At 34.3% G+C, this 21,319-nt stretch overlaps 1 protein-coding gene across 1 annotated transcript; it reads left to right on the top strand.

The window, feature by feature from the left end:
- LOC109329773 (E3 ubiquitin protein ligase RIN2-like) lies at positions 7,414 to 21,313 on the top strand. Its single transcript, XM_019563585.1, has 13 exons — positions 7,414 to 7,506; positions 8,126 to 8,572; positions 9,131 to 9,208; positions 11,066 to 11,152; positions 11,268 to 11,389; positions 11,639 to 11,735; positions 11,851 to 11,941; positions 12,438 to 12,595; positions 12,709 to 12,846; positions 12,936 to 13,003; positions 13,086 to 13,310; positions 14,229 to 14,607; positions 21,069 to 21,313. The coding sequence occupies exons 2-13, from the start codon at positions 8,333 to 8,335 to the stop codon at positions 21,123 to 21,125; spliced, it is 1,740 nt and encodes a 579-aa protein (XP_019419130.1). The 5' UTR covers positions 7,414 to 7,506; positions 8,126 to 8,332; the 3' UTR covers positions 21,126 to 21,313.

Here is a 21,319-nt window from a genome sequence, read left to right as displayed (position 1 = left end):
AGAGAGAATGTTTAGACCAACTCAACACGTCCATGTATGCATTGGGCCTGTGTGATTCCAATGACTCAACAATTATTCCCAAGACTCGGTGACAGTATACGAATTTTGGCATTATTAGATGATGATTATTGTTTTTGGTGGTGTGATTTTTGGTGGGATGATTTTGGATTGTTGTATGAAAGGTAATGTTGAGAGTAAAAAATGATTGCTGAATGAATTTGTTTGATTGTTGTGTATAGGAGATTTTGATGTTGGTGTGGATGAGAGATTTTGTGCTTGTTGTGAATGAGAGATTTTGTGTATGGAAGATGATGTTTAGGGGGATTGTGGATTCATTAGAAAAGAAAAAATGGTATGAGCATTTTTGGCTTTTTTCCCCGTCTTAAAGGGAAGACCCCATCTATTTATAGCCAAAGCCATATGAACACCAATTAATTCCTAGGAGAACATTAAGGGATTATGATTTTTTTCTAATTCTCAATCTTATTTTTATCACACTTAAATGCAAGTTTTAATAGCCAAATTTTCATACTCAATAAATGTATTTAATTCCAGCACATTGCCAAATTGCAAAAAAAATCAATCAACACCCAAATCTTTCGAAATTCAAATCTACGAAAAATGGATTAAATATATGTCATTATGATGGATCATTCATTAAATATTCATATCTCCTTTATCTCTTTATTTGCTGGAAATAATTTTCTTTGGAATCAATTGAAATAAAATTCATTAAGTGCTAATGAATTCATTTATTTGATTTGATTACCCCCTTTTCTAACAAAAATCAATTCATGGAATCTAATCGGATTCACATCAAATATATATTTGAGTTGATGAAATTTGTATTAAAAATATTTATTGAAAATTTGGTTTTTTGAAGTATTTTTGGGCCGGACAAAATTGGGTATTCACAGCTGCCCCTCTTTACCTGATGCTTATTGGACATAACTCAAACTGAATTTTGAGGAGTTGTCCTGATAAGTAATAGGTAAAGAAATGAATACTAATTTTGCTAAGGCTCAGAAAAGGGTCATTAGGGCAGGTACCGAATTTGATGAAGCAGATCGATGCTCTGCTGGTGGAGCAGAGGCACCCGTGCTGCCAAAACGATTCAGGGATTTGCTGAGGCACCCGTGCTGCCAAAACGATTCAGGGATTTGCTGAGGCACCCGTGTTGCCATAAATGATCAGGGATTTGCTGAGGCACCCGTGCTGCCAAAACGATTCAGGGATTTGCTGAGGCACCCGTGTTGCCATAAATGATCAGGGATTTGCTGAGGCACCCGTGCTGCCAAAACGATTCAGGGATTTGCTGAGGCACCCGTGTTGCCATAAATGATCAGGGATTTGCTGAGGCACCCGTGCTGCCAAAACGATTCAGGGATTTGCTGAGGCACCCGTGTTGCCATAAATGATCAGGGATTTGCTGAGGCACCCGTGCTGCCAAAACGATTCAGGGATTTGCTTGTTGAGGCACCCGTGCTGCCGAAATGATTCAGGGATTTGTTGAGACACCCGTGTTGCCAAAAATATTCAGGGATTTGTTGAGACACCCGTGCTGCCGAAATGATTCAGGGATTTGCTGAGGCACCCATGCTGCCGAAACGATTCAGGTATTTGCTGAGGCACCCATGCTGCCATAATGAAGGTTTTGGTGTGAAGGTAGAAATTTCACTTGCATAACGTAATGTTCTGCGCCGATTTGTTAATGTAGATATTGTGTGTAAATGTATGTTGAGATGTATGATATGCAATTTTATGGTTTGTTTGTTTATGTTTATTATAGAAATGATGTAGAGATGCATGTTTGAATGTTTTGCAATGAAATGACTTGTTTATGCTTATTGGAAGAATATTGTAGGGATGCATGTTTGAATGTTTGGTTATATGTTATGTTTGTTTGTGTTTATTAGAAGAATAATACATGGATGCATGTTTGAATGATTAGTTATATGCAATGCAATATTTTTTTGTTTTTTTGTTTTGTTTGTGCTTATAGGAAGAATAATTTGAATATGCATGTATGAATGTCTAGTTATATGTAATGAATGATTATGCCATATTTATTTTTTGTTTGTGCTATAATGATTGATATATGAATGTGACTATGCATTGAAAAATATAGTTATGCTTTAATGTATGTATGTCATGTATGACATGAGTACTATATATTTTGTTTGAATGAGTAAGACCTGTGCACAAATGTTCTAATGCATCACTTAGGGTTCAGTTTGTTTTTTTATCTTGTGTATGAAATTCATCAAATTTTGTAGACTCAACTGAAGTGGTCCTTGTTCTTAATGTTGATTGGTACCATCAAAATCTGCCTCAGTTTACTTGAAGATGTCTTTCCTGTAAGGTGATCCTTAAACCGCTTCACTATGATCCTGTGGACAATGACGAAACCCAACTATTTTGCCCGAGTGTAGGCTTGCATAAAATTTCTCTCAAAAGTGTTGATGCTTTTTGTAACAGCAAAAATTGCCCTAGTGTGCATGTTATGAACTCTTGTCTTCACTCAGGAGGCTACAACTTAGATTCTCCAAAAAGTTGCATCTGTTTAGGTGATTGATGATATGCAATACCAAGTCTTCCACTTGGTGTGTTCATTTAACTTTCCCTAATTTTTGCCCAGAATACCATATGTAGGCATCTGTCGGGAATTCTCTCATTAGGATCTCAAGTCGCCTTTATAGGTTTTCGACTTAGGATCACTCACCTTTTTCTAGGTTGCTCATGTGTGTTCTCAACCTAACACTCTTTTGTTTTCTTTTGTTTTTTTTTCTTTTCTTTAAACACACTTGGATGTCTTAGTTCGATGGAAAGTAGAAGCCTTGAACAATGAGTCGTTCTTTCTTCAATATGCTTGAAAATCGAAGATCTTGTATCTAATTGAAAGATTCTAACTTCTTGTGATTGTTTGAACTAATACAACCATAAGAAATTACTTTGGTATTGCTCCAGGTCTGGGCTCTTTTTAATTTTCCGCAAGAAAATGGGATCAACCCAAAAACTGCCCCAGTTTTGGCTTCTTCTAACTTTCCACTAGAAAATGTGATCAACACCAAAATTTGCCCTAGTTTGGTCTTCTTGTGACTTTCCACTACCCCAGTGTGAGATAATCCGAGTCATTCTTATCCATATTGATTTGGTAAGCTTAGATTGTCAAGTCCTAGGCCATGAATCATCTTAAAATGTGATGTTGTTCGTGCATTCACATGGTTAAAAACATATATGTTACCAGTGCATTCATATTGTTAAAAATTATTAGTTATATATAAAATCATACGATTTAACTGTTTAAATCAGATAAACTTAATACGGAACCTCTTCTAGTTTAACATCTTGCTCGACTTTCCTAACATTGTTTTTTACACATACATAACATGATATAGTTAGTAGTATCCTATTAATCAAAAAAATCATCGATAAATTTATAATTTCATTATTATTTGATTCTAAAATAAGATTAGTATAAAAATAAATATTACTATTTGACTCTAAAGTAACTACAAACAATATGTTATGATTCATATTATTATTATTTTAATATTGTTATAGTAACATTATATTTTAATATTGCATAGGTAATCATATTCCTTTTATTTTTAAATAAATCACATACATTATAGAGTTGATTTGTTGTATCATCATCTTATTATATTTAATCGTTTAACTTAATTGATTAATTATGTATAGTGTCATTTTTGTAATTGATCCATAAAATTTGAGCTTTTATATTTATTTTATGACATTAAAAATATAATTATTTATTTATCAATATAAGTATAATTGTGCATAAGTTTCTAATGTTAAATAATTGTGTAATATGCTCAATTAATCATGCATGTTATGCAAAAAAAAAATATTTGGTTTCCCACAGGTATCCTCGCACTGGAGGCAATCCTATCCGAGCCGGGCACATCCACAGGTAAGTGGGGCTAACTTTCCCAACGGACATTTTTTCCATTCACAAGACTCGAACCCGAGTTATTGCTTAAGGGGAATCAAACATGTACCACTTGAACCAACGCCCGTTGGTGCATGTTATGCAATTCAATACATAAGAATAAATTATAGATTAATGAATCTAAATATAAAAAAATTATTGGAAATGATGTAAAACATTAATGAGTAGATATTACTCAATTAATATTCCATAAATTCATTAATTATAATACTAAAAATTTATATTTCATTTTTGTAACTGATCCATAAATTCACACAACAAAGTGAATATAAATTTAATTAAATATTAATATTCCGAAAATTTATATTAATAATAAACATTGCTTAAAATTAGGGAATTATAAATAATTTAATCAAAATATAAATCAAACAAATTAATTATCACAATCAAATCAAATTGCTTTAATATTTTGATTGTCACATCCTATTAAAGATTAAATAGAAATTAATCCAAAAACGCAATGAAAAATCAAATCGCAAAACTAATTTTGAGAACAATTATTTAATTTTTAGATAACGGAATAAAAGATATTCAAAGACAATCATGCCTAATAATTTTGGCTTCTAAAATGTAACTAACAATTGATTAATTGTGTACAATATCATTTTTGTAACTGACAGAAAAATGTTGAACTTTTATATTTCTGTATGATATTATTATTTAATTATTTCTTTATCATTATAATTATAAATATGCATTAAATTTTCAATGTTAAACTAATCATGTAATCATGTAATATGCTCAATTAATTACATTTGTCATGGAGTTCAATGAATCATGACAAATTACATATAAATATAAATTGATCCATAAATTCAAATTTTGTAATTGATCCATAAATTCAAACAAAATAGAATATAAATATATTTTGCAAATTTATTATTTACAATCATGCAAATTTATATCAATAATGAGCATTGCTTAAAATTAGTGAATCATAAATAATTTAATCAAAATATAAATCAAATCAATTAATTATCATAATCAAATGAAATTTCTTTAATATTTTCATTATTACATCATATTAAAGAGAAATTCAATCAAAAACACAATAAAAAATCAAATAACAAAAATAACTGTGGAGGACAATTATTTAATTTTTAGATAATAGAGCAAAATACATTCAAAAACAATCATGCCTAATAATTTCAGTTTCTAAAGTGTAACTACCAATTAATATTACTCAATTATTACATTCAAATACATTAATGAGTAATTATTACTCAATTAGCATTCCACAACTTTATTAGCTATAATTATGCAAATTTATATTATATTTTTGTAACTCATCCATAAATTCAAACAAAATAGAATATAAATGGAATTAAATATTAATATTTCATAAATTTATTACTTATATAGTAGAATATAAATGAAATTAAATTATCTTTGGTAGTTATGACTGATATGATGATCACATTTACTATGATTAATTAGATAAATATACATATTTAACAATTAAACATTGCAAATTATTTATGATGAGAATAAAAAAATTTAAATATTATTCTTACTAATATAAGGTTGACACATTCAGATAGTGAAAAAAATAATTTCAAATAAAAAAGAACAAACACATAATAAAATTAAAGAACTATTATTCTATAATAATGAATATAACCTTTAATCGTTGTATTATAGGATGTGAGGTTTATTTTCTACAAATGTCGAAACAAAGAATATGGTCAATTCGTATTTCCTGCTTTAGAAAAATAACCACACATGAAAAAATATTTTAACAAATATCATGTGAGAAAAAATAAACAAATTCATTTGTTGTGCAAAGGAGAATAAAATTGAAGATTTTAGTAAGATAAGGACACATAGACATAACACTGACCCGTAGATATGCTTTAAGGGAGAGTCAAACTGTAAATGAAGAGATAAGATGATAAAAGCGAGATCAGATGAGAAGATAAATAAATTCATAACAACAAACAAACAAACAAATACAATATTGTAACTTGTAACTAAATGTGTGTATATATAAATGGAGATCAGGTACATAACATAGTTATTGAGAGTTTGGTCATTGTTAAGGATGAAATCCTTGTAAACCAGATACTAAGGAAGATAATTATTGGAAGAACAAATCTACAAAATAATGAAATCAATCGTACCATATATACAATATAAACAAATCAAAGAAAAAAATGAGAATACACATACATAATAAACAAAAAATCAATTAAAATATCTAGAAAATAAGAACATATTTAAAAATAATAACATATCTAAAAGTAAATAAATGAATGAAAAAATTAATAAAAATGCACTTTAAACAACATATTTACAAAAGAAGAACAAATCTACAATGATGAAGATTGAGTAGCGGGATATACAAGCCATCAGATTAGATTAGTGAATGAAAAAATCAATAAAAAATACACTTTAAATAACATATTTATAAAATAAGAACAAATCTACAATGATGAAGATTTAGTAGCAGAATACAGAAGCCATCATATTAAGTTTTAATGAAATGAAGATTGACGAATGAAACATTGGATTGTAGACATGTGAGAGAAGAAGAGAAAAAAATATGAAATGAAAGAGGGAGAAGAATATGGAGATATGAAATGATAACGGTGGAGAAGTAATTCACATGTGAAAAGAGATTCAATCCCCTTTATTGTGAGATGTAATTTCTTCATAGAATAAAAAACAAATGTGTCCATTAATCATTAGAATTAAATTGTACAATGAACAAAAAAGGAAGATTGACATGTTTTGGAGGGAAAGTTTTGATGGAGAGATTGACACATGTCATGAGGGACCTTTAGTTTTGATGAGAGATTGACACATGTCATGAGGACATGAGAGATTGACACATGTCAAGAGTGACATTTTTTATTATATAGGTAATAGAAGTTTATCTCAACTGTATCAGATTTTAGGAATGGAGAGTTGATAATAAATGTTGAAGTTATTTCAATTGTGATTTCATTTTTTAGTGTAATATTATATACTAATAGTATAAAGATTTATATACATTTAATATATAATATATTATTTATTTGTATTACTTTTATTTAAAAATCAATAATAATTAAGAATGAAAGATAGATATTATAATAATAATATGAAAATCTCTTATATTATATCCTTTTGTCTTCATTTTCAATTATATAGTGTTTTTTTGTAGCCATCTGGGCATTTATTGTCCTTTGAGCTTTGACTAATTCCCATTTAGATTATAACCCAATAAATATTATTTTTAACTCTAAGTAGGCCTCTCTCATAGTCTCATTGACCATTAGTATATAATATTTTTATTCAATAAAATAATGAAAAGTAAAAGAAAAAAATATCTACATATGCATAAACTATCATTATATCATTTATTACCTATATTAATTATTATTAACTTTTTAGAAAAATAATTTTAATAAATAAATGATATAGCAATCATGTATAAATATTGACTTACATTTTCCTAAATTCCCTATCCAGTCTTTTCCTGATTCTGATGCGGAAGGTTATTGCAGAAGCCCCAACCCTTTCTCTTACCTTCTCCTCCTAAATCGAACCAGGTACTTTCAGTTTTTCATTTCATTCATTTATTTATTTATTTCTGAATTTTCTTTCATCTTTAGAGAATAGAATAATTAATTTCTCTCTGAATTTCGTGATTGATTTGTAATTGTTGGGTTTTCTCCCTTTTTGTTGCAAATTCTTAATATTTTTCGGAGTCTGATTCTTAGGTATCCATCTAATTGGGAACTGGATCAGTAGATATCTCATGGGAAGGGGATAATTGGGATTTTATCATTTTTGGGTATTATTCGTAGTTTCATAAGAAATGCAAATTCACATGTTCTAACTCTGATCCATGCATTTGTTTCAGTGGTTCTAAATTTGAAAATACCTTCTGTTTTTTGTCTGTAGAGTGTGTTTCTTGAATAGAGGGCGAGCCTCTGCGCAACAATAAGCTTGCCGATGACCATGAGGTCACAAGTTCAAATCTCGGAAATAACTATCTGTTTGCAGGGATAAGGCTGCGGATAACTATCCTCTTCAAACCCCACTAGGTGGGAGTCTCGCGCACTGGACCGCCTTTTTATTGTCATTTTAGGATAACCTCTAGGTTCATCACGACTCTCTATTCTGTAACTTTTAACTGACTACTTTTTCCTTTTTTTCTTCCCTTAGGATATCCTATTTTCATCTGGAGACCGGTGATGATGAATCGGTGACAAAATGATGTTGGTGTTTTGAGCTGCTGAGTATTAATCTTTGCCCTCTTAGTTCCATTGGATTTTGAACCATATTTAAGATGGGCAAAGGGCTGCTGCAATAATTAAAGTCAGATGAAAATTCGAGAGATTGGTGTTGGCAGAGAGGCTAAAGTTATTAGTAATGGCTTTGAGGTTTATAACGATTTCGGCAATTTCAACATTGCTAAGTTTTGTGGGTCTGCAGTTTTGCGCAGACTTCTCTTTAGATACACTTAAATCAGATGGTCTAGTTGGCTGGGATGTAATGCAATTGGACAATGGCAACCATGACACAAAGTTACCTTTGGGTTTGTTCACTACTGTAGGGCTACTTGCGAATTGCATGATCAATGTATTTATCCTTCTTAATCTTTGTCTGAAGGTGAGTTTTCTGTATAGAACAGCAGTTACTAATATTAAGCATTCATGGATTATGATGTGAACTGTAGTGGTTCATATGTTGTGTATTTATGGGGGATGATGTGCACAGTAGCATGTGAGAATATAAGAATATAGTAGAACTATGTTCTAAATTTTACAGCTTCTCCTCCTTTTACTACAAACAAGGATTGTAGCTAAATAAGTAGCTTTGAAGTAAAATGGCAAGGTGCTTGAGTGTGATTTTCCCTTAGTTGTTTTCCAGTTTCGGTGGATATTAAATATAAGAGTAAGATAATTAACTTCATGAATTTTGTCATGGTCAATTATTATGACTTCTTTTGCTGCCTCCAGACATGTTTTTTTATTGGAAAGGGGTAACAATAATGCTTTGCACACTGTTCAATATATGCCTATATGGCGCTATTGCTATCTTTCTCCGCTTACATAATATAGTTGGCAAGGATGTCTGTGATTTTGTCCATGATAGTATAGGTGGTGTTTTTTTCGTTTACCAGTTAATATTGTTCTTACTGTTTATGCACCTTATTATCACTTGCAGGCTATGTTCTTCACAGAGTTGTATTCTTCTGAAACTCGTAAACTGATTGAGCGTCTCATTAATTATGTTGTTTACAAGGTTATTCTTCTGTTTCTGCAGCTTATTAAAGTAATTATCTCATTTTTTATTGAGTCTGGACTGTCTAGTACTATATGTTTGGTAACTACTATATTGATTAGACACTCCTTTTATCACCTCTCCTTTTCTTCTCTTGATGATAAAATTTTCTCATTCACATGTTGGTTCAGTGTTTTGAAATTGCTCTTAAGATTTATGTTTAACTTGGAGTTTTTTGTCAGTCAATATTTGTGTCTCATATGCGTTTGGCAGTTCATTATTGAAGTATTAAACCCTTATACAATATTTGTAAGCCCTGATTATATAATCTTTTACAGTATGGTGTAGCCCTCGACAGTACGTGGTGCTACCACCAACATGTATAAGCTTATCCAATCCACTTTCTTGATATGCAAAATTGCCGGTCAAATCTATTAGGTTAGGTATGTGCTGGCTGGATTTAGCAAAAATATTTGTAAGCAGCCTATTGTTCTTATGTATGTATATATATTATGTATTGAGTTTTGATTATGGATGTAAGGGCTAAGAGTAGGGTGGAGAGAAAAGGTGAAGATAGAGTCCCAAAAATCAAGTGGTGGAAATGGAAGGGTGAAGAATAGATCTTCCAACAAAGGGTTTTGGAGGTAGAGTTTTGGGAGACAAAAGGAAATGCTAATGGTATGTGGTATAAGATGACCATAGGAATTAGGAATATAGCAAAGGAGACGGTAGGTGAATCTAAAGGCTTTGGCCCAAAGGGTAAAGAATCATGGAGGTAGGACGAAAGCGTACAAGAGCAAGTTAAGTTGAAAATGGAATGTTATAAAGCATGACCAATGTGTAAAACTAACTAGTGAAAGTTGGAAAAAATACAATGCAACTAAGAAAGTCGCCATTAAAGCGTTAAGCAAAGCAAGAGATAGAGCATATGATGAGTTATACATAGGTAGTAAGGGAGGGGAAAATGTTTATAAGCTTGCAAAGGGTATGAAAAGAAAGACAAGAGACTTGGACCAAGTAAAATGACATTAAAGATGAAGATGAAAAAATCTCGGTGAAGGACAGACATATTAAGGAAAGATGGAAGCAATATTTTCACAAGCTTTCCAATGACAGTCATGATTCTTTGCATTCTGATAGTGTAAACACTAAGGAGGATGGTAAAAATTTAAAAGATTATCATAGAAATCAAGAGTTGGAGATGAAAAAAACTTTGAAAAGGATGCATAATGATAAAGTGGACCAGATAATATGCCTATTGAGGTATGGAAGGTTCTAGGAGAGTAGGACATTAGTTGGCTTATAGTTATTTAGTGAGATTATCAGATCTAAGAAGTTGTCACGCGAATGGAGATGAAACACTTGAATGCCTATCTATAAGAACGAGGGGATATACAAAATTGTGCAAACCACCTAATGCACAATTCTACTCTCCATCTCCCTCTAGAAATTGGACTAACCTCCATTTGTTTTCTCTCCTTATTGGGACTTTTAACAATCTTCTCTACACATGTCCAAACCACCTAATGCACAATTCTACTCTCTTTTCTACAATAGGAGCTAAGCTATCTCAACTCTCTTCCTAATGCATTCGTTCTGAATCTTATCTTGTCTATGAACAATGTTTTTCGATGAACATGATTTATGATGGACATTATCAGTTATGACTTCATTTGACCCATGTAGCCGATTCCATCCATGTAGCCGATTCCATCCTTGTAGCTGATCCCACCTAGTGGTACTAAGATTTGATGGTTGTTGTATATATATTGTGTAAACTTCGAAAATTTTAAAGTTAATTTGGGAACTGTTGGACAGTGACGAGTCATAAATCTGACGCCACTTAATTGCTATTTATATGTGATGGTGGATGAACAGGGGACATTCCTACCACTTATTGTGCCACCAACTATATATCAGGCTGGTCTTTGGTCAATTTGGTTGGCTGTGCTCTGTTCTTTAAAGGTATATGTTACTAAAAGAAAACATATGAAAATAATTTTGTTGAAATTGGATATATATAAGCAAAACCAATGTCAATTAACTGTCTCTCTTGCATGTTTGTTTACATATTGCTTAGATGTTTCAAGCTTTAGCCAGAGATCGTTTGGAGCGGCTGAATGCATCTCCATCTGCTACACCCTGGACATATCTCCGTGTATATTCAGCATTGTTATTTGTTTTCTTGGTTGATGTTCTCTGGTACTGCTTACTCCTTTCTAATGCAACATTCATATTCATTCTATTACCTTCCCAGTTGTTGTTATTACAACACTGGAGATTCCTTCTGTATCTTGTTTTTATGTGGTTTTGTTAGCAATTGTTGGTCAATTTTAGTCATATATTCCATTTAACTGATATGTAAATTAAAAAATTATTTGATAGCTGAAACAATCACTAGTGGTATTGTAGCTTAAGAATGCTTCTGACACTTCCTTTTTTATGCTCCAGGATAAGGCTATGTCTGGGGATATATAGAACGCATGAGTCCTCTTTGTTTCTGTTACTATTCTTTGAGCCTTTAAGTATTGCTTTTGAGACCTTACAGGTATTTAGAATGCAAATTTTCAGATATGAGATATACTCATATCATCTAATTAGTTTCCAATGAGGTAGTGATGCCTGGTTTAATGATAATGTTTTGGGTGTGATATGAATTTTAGGCCATTTTGGTACATGGATTTCAGTTAGTTGATATATGGTGCAACAACAGTGATTGCCGAAGGCCTAAACTGTTCGACTCAATAACAGCAGGTAGTTTGGATATAAACATGATTTTTAATCTTCTAGTAACTCATTAACACAACTGGTATATTCAGAATTTGTGTCTTACTCAAGGGTGTCCTAGTGCATGAGGCTCCCACTTAGTAGGTTTGAGAATGGTAGATGTATGTAACCTTACTCCCACGACCAAAGAGGTTGTTTCCAGGACTTGAACCCGACCTCTTGGTTACTAAGTAGCAACCTTACTGTTGCTGGCCTGCTGATGTGTTGTGTTACATAAAGACCTTGGATGTGTTGTGTTATCACTTACCATTAACAATTTTGCTTCATGCTTAGAATAATTAGGTTCTATTTCTAGTTTATTGTCATGCTAACAATGTATATGGTTAATCCTGGCCTGCTGATGCCATCTGATCACTGTGCACTTGTATTGTTCTCCTCATTTTGTTTTTCCTTTTAATGACCATTCTGCTGTATGCTCGTATGAAGTTAATTCTAGTTTCCTAATTAACTGATGTGACTGCAGGTTCACTATTGGAATGTAAGGGAATTCTTGTTCGGAACTTGGGATTTTTCCTAGACATGGCAACATTTTTTATGGCGCTAGGCCATTACATGTATATATGGCGGCTTCATGGCGTGGCATTCCATCTTGTAGATGCAGTGCTATTTCTAAATACACGTGTAAATATTTGTATAAATATTTCAATTTCAGTTCTGGTTGAATTTGACTACCAATAAAAAATTAACTAACATTTGCATATTATGCTACTTGCATTCATTGATGTTTCGAGCAGGCGTTACTTAGTGCAATTGTAAATCGCATAAAAGGCTTTATTAGGCTAAGGATAGCTCTAGGAGCTCTTCATGCAGCTCTTCCTGATGCAACAACTGAGGAGCTAAGAGCATATGATGATGAATGTGCTATTTGTAGAGTATGCCAGTTTCCACCCTCTGTCTATTTCGTTGATCTTTATGTTGGTTGATATACTTTTGAATATTATTATGAATTTACTTATGACAGGAACCCATGGCTAAGGCTAAAAAGCTAAACTGCAATCACCTCTTCCATCTTGCATGTTTGAGATCTTGGTATGATTGCTTTTATGGACTTCTACTATTTCTAGGTGACTCTGTTTTATTAAGATGCTATTGGGTGCTTAAATGATTGCAGGTTGGATCAAGGCCTGACTGATATGTATACTTGTCCTACATGTCGAAAGCCTCTTTTTGCAGGCCGACCTGAAAGTGACACAAACTCCACTACCGAGATATCAAGCGATGAGCAACTTGCACGCCAAATGAGTACAGGACTTGGTCAGGCAAACTCTACTAATACCATCCCTGCAGGATTATATCACAATCAAACACCAAATTCTGTGGAAGGTGTTCCTTGGAGGTTTGAATCTTCACTCATGCTACGTGGTCATCTGTTTCTCTTTTGCTCGTTGCTGTCATTTAATTGTTTGAATGGTATTTTTAACTGTTAAATCTCATTTTTCTCTGCTATTGCATGCATTCATATAGAGATCATGTAAATTCTGTAGTTTTCTGATGTTTTAAATAATACTTTTATTTAGTAGTAGTGTTTATTAATAAAGATAAGATTAATACAAATAAAGAGATACAAGATAATCCCAGCACAACCACCAAAAAAAGAAACCAGTGGATATTGGCTTGCATATTTTGGACCATCCTCCTTGAAGATGTGCTGCCCTTTATCAGGTTTTGATGGGTTTTATCTTCCAGCTTAGGGTACTTGTTTAGTTGTGCCGATGGCCCTCCCCCATGCTCAAAACAGAATAGCGGCACATGGCACATATATCAGGGTATGTACCTTCTTAGGCCCATGTGTATGTAAAAAATACATTTAGAAAATAGAAAGCGGGTGGGTGGTCTTTGCCCTGGGAACTATCTTCAGAAAAGACTTGGAAGATAAATTTCATGCCACAAGGCAAGCATAAGAATCAGGACAGTTGAAAATTTATACCTTTCAGCCCTGATGATGCTATTCTTCTACGTTCCATCTTTTTATTGTCTGTATCTGACTGTAAAAGAATAAATGTTCAAGAATCAAGATGAGTGATGGATACTGACTCTGCATTAATATGATCTCAGTCACTGGTCTATGGAACTATTTCACAATGCAATTAATTTATCTAATCTCTTGATTTGTTGCAAGAAATAATGGTCGATAACCCTTTACTTTTTTTAATTGAGCGCCTTCTTAGTTACGTACTGTGATCAAAATGTATACATTTGTTATTGCATGTATTGATTTACTTTGTTTTTGCTTATTTTAATTTTTCTTATGTAGGGGTGCAGGACTGGATGCAGGTTGGTTGCACTCATGGCCAAATCAAGGTGTCGATGGAGCTGGTCCATCCACTGCAATCAGAACAGTTGGACTTGGAGGAGTTCAAATGATGATGAGGCATCTTGCATCTGTTGGAGAAACCTATGCTCAGACCGCCTTTGAAGAACCTGCTTGGAGCCTTTGGCCTATTAATCCCTCTCAGGCTTCTACAAGTGATTCAACCATTCCTTCCCCTCGGGGAAGATTGCCAGGACGAAGTGGCAGTTTACATATAAGGACTGCTTCACAATCTGCAAATGATGATGTGACAAATATGCTTGCCATGGCTGAGACTGTTCGGGAGGTTCTACCTCATATTCCAGATGAGTTAATATTCCAGGTATGTCTTCGTTCTTTTTATACAACATGCTTACCCCTTCTAAATATTTTCTTTTGTATGAGTAGTTTTGTTTGAGCATGTTAAGCATCGGTATCTAGGAATAAGAGAATTTGAGAAAGAATAGAATGAATAGTGCCCCTAAACTAGAATCAAAGTGATTCTGCTAGGGTTCTAAGAGTTTTATTGAAAGTAGAAAGAATTACGATGAAGAAGAATAGAACACTCTAGGATTCCACAATCCTAACCCCTCTCTGATTTCCCCAAATCAGAATTGTATTTCTCTAACTAACTAATTACCATAGGTAGTTTTCTTTTTATAGGTCTAACTGAATTAACTAACTAAGGGTAAAATGGGAAGTTTGCTTGCTATTTACTTACCCAAACCTTCCTCTTCCCTCTTTTATATACATTTCAAATTATAGGCCCTCCCTTACTCCTATCAATACCCCCCCCCTCCCCTCCCCCCCTTTCAACAACCATCTTGTCCTTGAGTGGGAAACCAAGAAATCGGTCCTGTAGGGTAGCTGCTGATTCCCATGAACATTCATGTGTAGGAAGATTCTGTTCTGCCACTTCACTAAGACCTTTGTATTTCCATGTGGATCCTCTCTGCTATCTATGATATCTTCTGGTGAGACCACCAATTCCAGTTCCTCATTCAACATAGGAGGCAATGACCGAGGCTGTTGGTGAGGCTTGCGAGTCTTCTTCAACAAGGAAACATGGAACACTAGATGGACATTGGAATGCTTAAGCAAATCTAGCTAGTATGCTACAGAACCAACCTTCTTCACTATCTGAAATGGCCCATAGTACTTAGGAGCTAACTTGGCATGAGGCCTACTAGCCAAAGATTTCATTTTATAGGGCTGCAACTTCAGGAACACCCAATCTCCTGAAACTCCAAATCCCTCCTATGTTTGTCAGCATGTTGTTTCATAAGGTTCTGAGCCTTGGCTAAGTTGATCTTCAATTTTGCCAAAATCCCATCCCTTTGAACAAACAATTGATTCACCTCCTCAATCATAGAGGGAATACCCCTGCTTTCAACAATGTAGGTGGTTCCCTACCATACAAAGCCCTGAATGGAGTCATCCTAGCTGAGGTGTGATAGTTGGAATTAAACCCAAATTCCGTCCAATGCAACCAATTCAACCATAGCCTAGGTTTTGGACCTACAAAGCACCTAGGTAGGTCTCTAAGCACATGTTGGCCTTCCTTCTTGCATCAATACAACACCTAGCCCCTTACTGGAAGCATCAGTTTCTACCACAAATTCCTTGGAAAAATCAGGAACAACTAACATTGGTAAATTCATCATAGCATGCCTCAATCTCAAAAGTTGCAGTAGCTGCTTCACTCCACTAGAAAGCTTCCTTTTTAAGCAAATCAGTTAGAGGTTTGGTCATCTTGTCATAATTCTGAACAAATCTCCTATAATACCCTGTGAGGCCCAAGAATCCCCTTAACCCCTTTCACATTGGTAGGTCTAGGCCAAGATTTAATGGATTCTACTTGAGCTTCATCAGCAGACACCCCTCCACCTGATATGACATGCCCCAAGTATTCAATGCTAGGTTGTCCAAAGCTACATTTCTTTAGATTAGCCTTCAGAGAGTGTCTAACCAACAACTCCAGTATTGCTTGTAGATGATGGAAGTGAGACACTACATCAAGACTATATACTAATATGTCATCAAAGAAGACCAATGTAAATTTCCTCAGATAAGGCTTTAAAATTTCATTCATCAAGGCTTGGAAGGTAGAGGGAGCATTAATCAAGCCAAATGGCATTACTAGGAATTCATCGTGACCCTCATGGGTCCTAAAAGTTGTCTTACCTACATCCTCAACTCTCATCTTTATTTGATGATACCCTGATTTTAAGTCTACTTTGGAAAAGATCCTGGCACCATCCAATTCATCTAGCAACTCCTCAACTAGGGGAATAGGAAATTTGTTAGGTATAGTAATCTTATTTAAGGCCCTATAATCAACATAGAATCTTCACTCACCATCCTTCTTTTTCACTAAGATGATGGGGATGGAATAAGGGCTAATGTTGAGTTTAATTACCCCAGCTTCTAACATTTCAACAACTAACCTTTCAACCTCAGCTTTTTTATAATAAGGCCATTTGTAGGGTCTAAGGTGAGGTATCTCAGCCCCTTCCTTCAAATGGATTGCATGGTCTTGTCTCCTAGTACGGGGTAGCCCTTGTGGATCTTGGAAGACTGCCTAAAATCCTTGCAACACCTCACTGACCTCTGTAGGAATTTTTGTATCAGATTTTTGGTTTTGTGACTCACACTGCACCAGTAACCCTTTACCTTCTTCCAACAAAACCTGCATGAAAGCCTCCAATGGTAACTCTACCTTTGCTAAAGCAGGATCACCCACCACTATAATTACTAATCCCCCTTGCTTAACCTTTAATCTCATTTTGCCAAAATCAGCCCTTACTTCTCCTAGACTGGATAACCATTCTAATCCCAACACCATATCAACCCCCTTCAACCCAAACAAATAGAAATCCTGCACTATTTCTAACTGTTGCATACAAATTTTGAGTTGGGAGCACCTACGCTTACATCTGATGTGGTGTCCATCTCCCACTTTCACCATATAAGCCTTAGTCTCATCAAACTTCAATTGTAAGTGATTCACCAACTCTGTTGAGATGAAATTGTGAGATGCTCCACAATCTAACATGATCACCACCAGATGCAAGCCCATATTACCCTTTTTTTCTAGGATTTGGTAGAAGTCAATCCTTTCATAGAATGCAGGTAGGGTTGGAAACGAGTCGAACCAGAGTTCAGCTCGATAAGGATTGGCTCAGCTCGAAACTTAACTCGAGTTCGATACGAGTTATTTTTTTAGCTCGAATTTGGCTCGGTTAAAGTTTGCGAACTGTTCGGTTCAGTTCGAATGGTTCATTTGGACAACTCAAATAATTAATTAAAATTTGAAAAATACTTCAAAAGGTTATATATATATAAATATAATCTTTTTTATATATATAATAACAATAAATATAAAAATTAATGTATGAGTCATAATAAACATAAAAATTAGTTTATATCAATATATATGTATATATATAAATAATTAAATATATATATATATATATATCGAGCTAGCTTTTGAACATAATGAGTCAAACTATATCCAACTCAAGTTTGACTCGTTTATTTAACGAATTCAATTTCTAGTTCAAGTTCAACTCATTTGGTTCATGAACCAAGTTTATCGAGTTAAATAACGAATCGAGTTTCGAACGAATACCGAGTTGGTTCAGTTCATTGCCAACCCTAAATGCAGGGAAAGTTATAGGGAATTAAGGCTTTCTAAGTCTTCTTCCATCCTTTCATCAACCTCCTCCCCTTCTGTTAAGATCAACATCACCCTTTCATCACACCTTATTCTTGCACACATGGTCCCTGGTGAATGGCTCATCACACCTAAAGCATAGCCCCTTCTCCCTTTTTTCCTTCATCTCAACACTTCTCAGCACTTGTGAGCCTTTTGAACTCCCCATTTCCTCTAACACTTTTTGCTTCTTGAGTGGTTTTGTGAGCCTTTTGAACTCCCCATTTCCTCTAACACTTTTTGCTTCTTGAGTGGTTTTGTGAGCCTTTTGAACTCCCCATTTCCTCTAACACTTTTTGCTTCTCGGGTGGTTTTGTGAAATCCAACCCCACTGCCCACAGAGGAGCCTCCCCTCCTACTACTACTTGTAGATGAAGGGTCTAATGTCACTACCTTAATATAAGGACCCCCTCTAAATGACCCTGCACTTTTAGTATAGGTGGGATTGAGTCTTTTGCTTATCACCATATTCTTTTGTTCAATGAGGATAGCTTTCTGAATTATCTCATGCAAAGTGGTCAACTCATATAACCTCACTTCTACCCTTATTTCTTCTTTGAGTCCATTGAGGAAGACCCCTCTCACAAATTCCTGGTTAACCTCCCTTAAAGCCCATGCATACTTCTCAAACTCCTCAACATAAGCTTCAACACTGCCTTCTTGCTTCACGGACAGAAGTAATTCAAAAGGATTCTGCACCATGGATGGTTGGAACCTCCTTACCATAGCTATTTTGAAGATTTCCTAAATAGAAGACGGGTTACAACCCTCCCACCATTGAAACCAGCTCAAGGCTCTGCCCTCCAAGGCCACCATTGTGGCTTGCATCTTTTCCTCTTCCGTAATGGCTTTGAGGTTGAAGTACCTCTCCAATTTCTGAACCCAACCGAGAGCATCCTCTCCCAGGAAGATTGGGATCTCCAATTTACACCATCAATCAAATCCTTGATGACTACTCCTTTTGCTTTCAATCTCTTCACCATTCTCACTCCTTCTTCCATCGAATTATCCCCTTTTCAATCCCTAGCTTCGCGGCGATGGCAGCAAGCAATTCCTCCGTTTTCTTCATTCGAGCCTCATTCAATTCCAACCTAAGGTGAATTTCCTCCCTTTCTTGTCGTAAATCTTTGCGCTCTTGAGATCCATTATCACCTTCCTTAGCCATGTTTCTGGTTGACACCATAAGCCGAATTTAACAATAGTTATGGTGTTTCCACTCCTCGGGCACCAAGAACGGTGCTCTGATACCAGTGTTAAGCACTGGTATCTAGGAACAAGAGAATTTGAGAAAGAATAGAATGAATAGTGCCCCTAAACCAGAATCAAAGTGATTCTGCTAGGGTTCTAAGAGTTTTATTGAAAGTAGAAATAATTACAATGAAGAAGAAGAATAGAACACCCTAGGATTCCACAATCCTAATCCCTCTCTGAATTCCCCAAATCAGAATTGTATTTCTCTAACTAACTAATTAACTACCATAGGTAGCTTTCTATTTATAGGCTTAACTGAATTAACTAACTAAGGGTAAAAGGGGAAGTTTGCTTGCTATTTTCTTAGCCAAACATTCCTCTTCCCTCTTTTATATACATTTCGAAATATAGGCCCTCCCTTACTCCTATCAGAGCATTTAATATTTGGAATGTTGATGACCAATAAGTGCAGTTTTAGGTAACTTAGTACTTTTGACATGCTGTGATAGTAACATGTCATTTAGGTGCCCCCTGTCTCTTTAGAAATGCACTTATTATAGTCTGTTCTAGACTTCAACATTGTAATATGTTTATCTAAGAGTAAATAACACTGACACCCCCTGAGTTTTAGTGAAATTACACAAACCACCCCTCACTTTTCTACACCTACACAAACCTCCCCTAGTTTTGTACTTTCATTACACACTGACCACCCCTGTATAAGAAATAAGTGTAATATTTTAAACAAAAAATGTGATAAATGCAATAAGTTAAACAAAACATGATATATTATGTAGACAAGTCTAAATAATATACAAATCAATGTATCTTTATTATTTTTGGTTCGTTACACTACATTATAAGAATGATTTAAACAATATTTCTTTATAATTGTTGATGCATTTTGTAACAAAAAAATAATAAAGATACATTGATTTGTATATTATTTAGACTTGTCTACACAATATATCATGTTTTGTTTAACTTAATTGCATTTATCACATTTTTTGTTTAAAAGATTACACTTATTTCTTATACAGGGGTGGTCAGTGTAATGAAAGTATAAAACTAAGGGAGGTTTGTGTAGATATAAAAAAGTGAGGGGTGGTTTGTGTAATTTCATTAAAAGTCGGGGGGTGTCAGTGTAATTTACTCTTTATCTAATGTCACTTAGGTCCGTGGTATTGGAAAATGTTTGATGTAAAAAGTGGTCTATTTGGGTTTTTGCCAATATTGGAATTTATGATTTGTTTAGAAAAATATCTACCATGCATGTTCTATCCTATCTCACTCCTATTGCCGAGTTCAGTGCTATTTTTGGCCTCTCGACAGTAGGGGATCACATCCTATTTCCGTAGACTTGATTGAGCCTGGTTCCGGTGCCATTTCTTCATTAAGTGCACATCCAGGCTTGCTTTGGAGTTCAACCCTTCACTCTTTCACTATTTGGTCCATTTTCTCCCCTTTTGGGCCTATTTGTCGACTCCTGCACAAAACACAACAAAACTCACGCTTAACCTGAACAAAAAGAAATAAATATAAAAACTAAGGTCCTAATTAATCTACAAATTGCATGCAAAACATAAAATAAATATGCTACAAATTAACATATATTATAGATCCTTAAACTATCTCGAAGTCAGAATTAGCCTCTGAATTCTGTCACCATAATAATGGCACATTGTATCTCAATGCGGAGATCGATTTCCATCAAGACATTGATAGAGTTTGGATGGAAGGGCATTGATTCGAAGATTAAAAAACTTCTAAGGATTTATTATCCAGATTATGGTTGATGGGTGATAGTTGCAATCCGCAATACTTGATTGGCTTTTATTTATTATTTATTGCTTGCTTGACTTAATAAGCATTTCATTCTAAAGCATTTCATAATGCAGGACTTGCAGCGGACAAATTCTGTCTCAGTCACTGTGAATAATTTTCTCCAAATGTGATTGATGTATTATTATAATGGTATTGTTTTGCACATGAAGGATTATAAAGAATGAAGGTTGTGCATAACTTTAGGCTATCCTGGGAAATGCATAGACTTCATTTTATGTATATAGATTCAGCACATTTAATCTGTTGTACTCAAGAAAGATAGCAGAAATATAGACAACTTTTTAATTCTTTTTGGATTTATTGT

The sequence above is a fragment of the Lupinus angustifolius genome, chromosome LG16 (genome assembly GCF_001865875.1).
Source record: "Lupinus angustifolius cultivar Tanjil chromosome LG16, LupAngTanjil_v1.0, whole genome shotgun sequence".
NCBI classification, from domain to species: domain Eukaryota; kingdom Viridiplantae; phylum Streptophyta; class Magnoliopsida; order Fabales; family Fabaceae; genus Lupinus; species Lupinus angustifolius.
The sequence above is the reverse complement of the archived record's forward strand: the minus strand, read 5'-3'. Positions and strand labels throughout refer to the sequence as shown.

What these genes read in the sequence shown, in the direction of transcription:
- LOC109329773 (XM_019563585.1), top strand. Translation starts at nt 8,333, where the DNA reads ATGGCTTTGAGGTTTATAACGATTTCGGCAATTTCAACATTGCTAAGT. An exon ending in TTCTTAATCTTTGTCTGAAG is followed by an intron (nt 8,573 to 9,130) that starts GTGAGTTTTCTG and finishes TATCACTTGCAG; the next exon opens with GCTATGTTCTTCACAGAGTT. An exon ending in CTGTGCTCTGTTCTTTAAAG is followed by an intron (nt 11,153 to 11,267) that starts GTATATGTTACT and finishes CATATTGCTTAG; the next exon opens with ATGTTTCAAGCTTTAGCCAG.